This window comes from Perkinsus marinus, assembly GCF_000006405.1.
Source record: "Perkinsus marinus ATCC 50983 genomic scaffold scf_1104296956004, whole genome shotgun sequence".
Classification (NCBI taxonomy): Eukaryota; Perkinsozoa; order Perkinsida; family Perkinsidae; genus Perkinsus; species Perkinsus marinus.
In genome coordinates this window covers 1-872 of record NW_003207612.1, presented here as the reverse complement: position 1 = coordinate 872, position 872 = coordinate 1, and the positions used below count along the sequence as shown (strand labels likewise).

The 872-nt window shown below is 50.8% G+C and overlaps 1 protein-coding gene across 1 annotated transcript; it reads left to right on the top strand.

Moving 5' to 3' along the window:
* Positions 1-201: 201 nt before the first annotated feature.
* Positions 202-540, top strand: Pmar_PMAR003199 (hypothetical protein; the record flags this gene model as incomplete). Its single annotated transcript, XM_002775310.1, has 2 exons — positions 202-374; positions 421-540. Coding segments are annotated over 2 exons (293 nt in total), but the record flags the coding sequence as incomplete, so codon positions are not given.
* Between the last annotated feature and the right edge of the window lie 332 nt (positions 541-872).

Here is an 872-nt window from a genome sequence, read left to right as displayed (position 1 = left end):
TCGATGTAACCAGCCCGAGTGACTCGACTCCTAGTGCTGCACAGACCCTCTTGAGGGAATTGACCCTCAACACTGTGGTGGTATGCCCTCTTGGGGGGTCGGCTAAGTATGCTGATGGGGAAGGTGAGACCTACGTGTTCTCTACGCTCTCGCGAATATGAGGGAGGTTGAAGTCCTGTGATGCTGATGGGTTCTCTTTAGGGGACATCCCAGGGACTATAGTCCTCAGAGACACGGCCGAGCCGGTTCCTGTTGGAGGGCTCACTCCTAGCAAGACAGTAGAGCAAACTATCTCTGATCTCACAGTGGAGTTAGTACAGTATGCGGCGGCTGATCTACCCGAGCTCCGTCACAGAGTCAGTGCATTACAATATGTAATGGCTCGTCTTCATACCAACTCTTCCACAACTTGTGTCGCAGATACGAGCAGCCTGTGATATAATAGAGTTCCTAGACGGTGCCGAGTGGGATGAGGATCGGATCCTGCAACTCTTGGGGGATGCAGATGAGGCCAGAAGGATACCACCGGACGAAGTTTGATTGCATTTCGATTCCTTTAGAAAACTTACTACCATTATCGCTGTATTATCACCAAATTTGCCGACTATTGTGGCATCCTCGTTGAGTTGAAGGGAATGGTTGCCCTCAGCGGGAGCCTCCCTATTCAGTGTCCTTTATTCACCCTGATGTTCAACAATCAACGAAGAGGTCGAGGTTGCTGTCTTCTTGAACTCTTGCTCCTACTCACATTACAAGGCTCCGCTCGAGCTGCTATAGCTTCCAACACGGCCTGTGAGTGTACATCCAGTTGCGGCACTGGTCTCTTATCTGCATCTAAGGCTTGGTGAGGGTGGGAGTAGGGAGTCTTCATT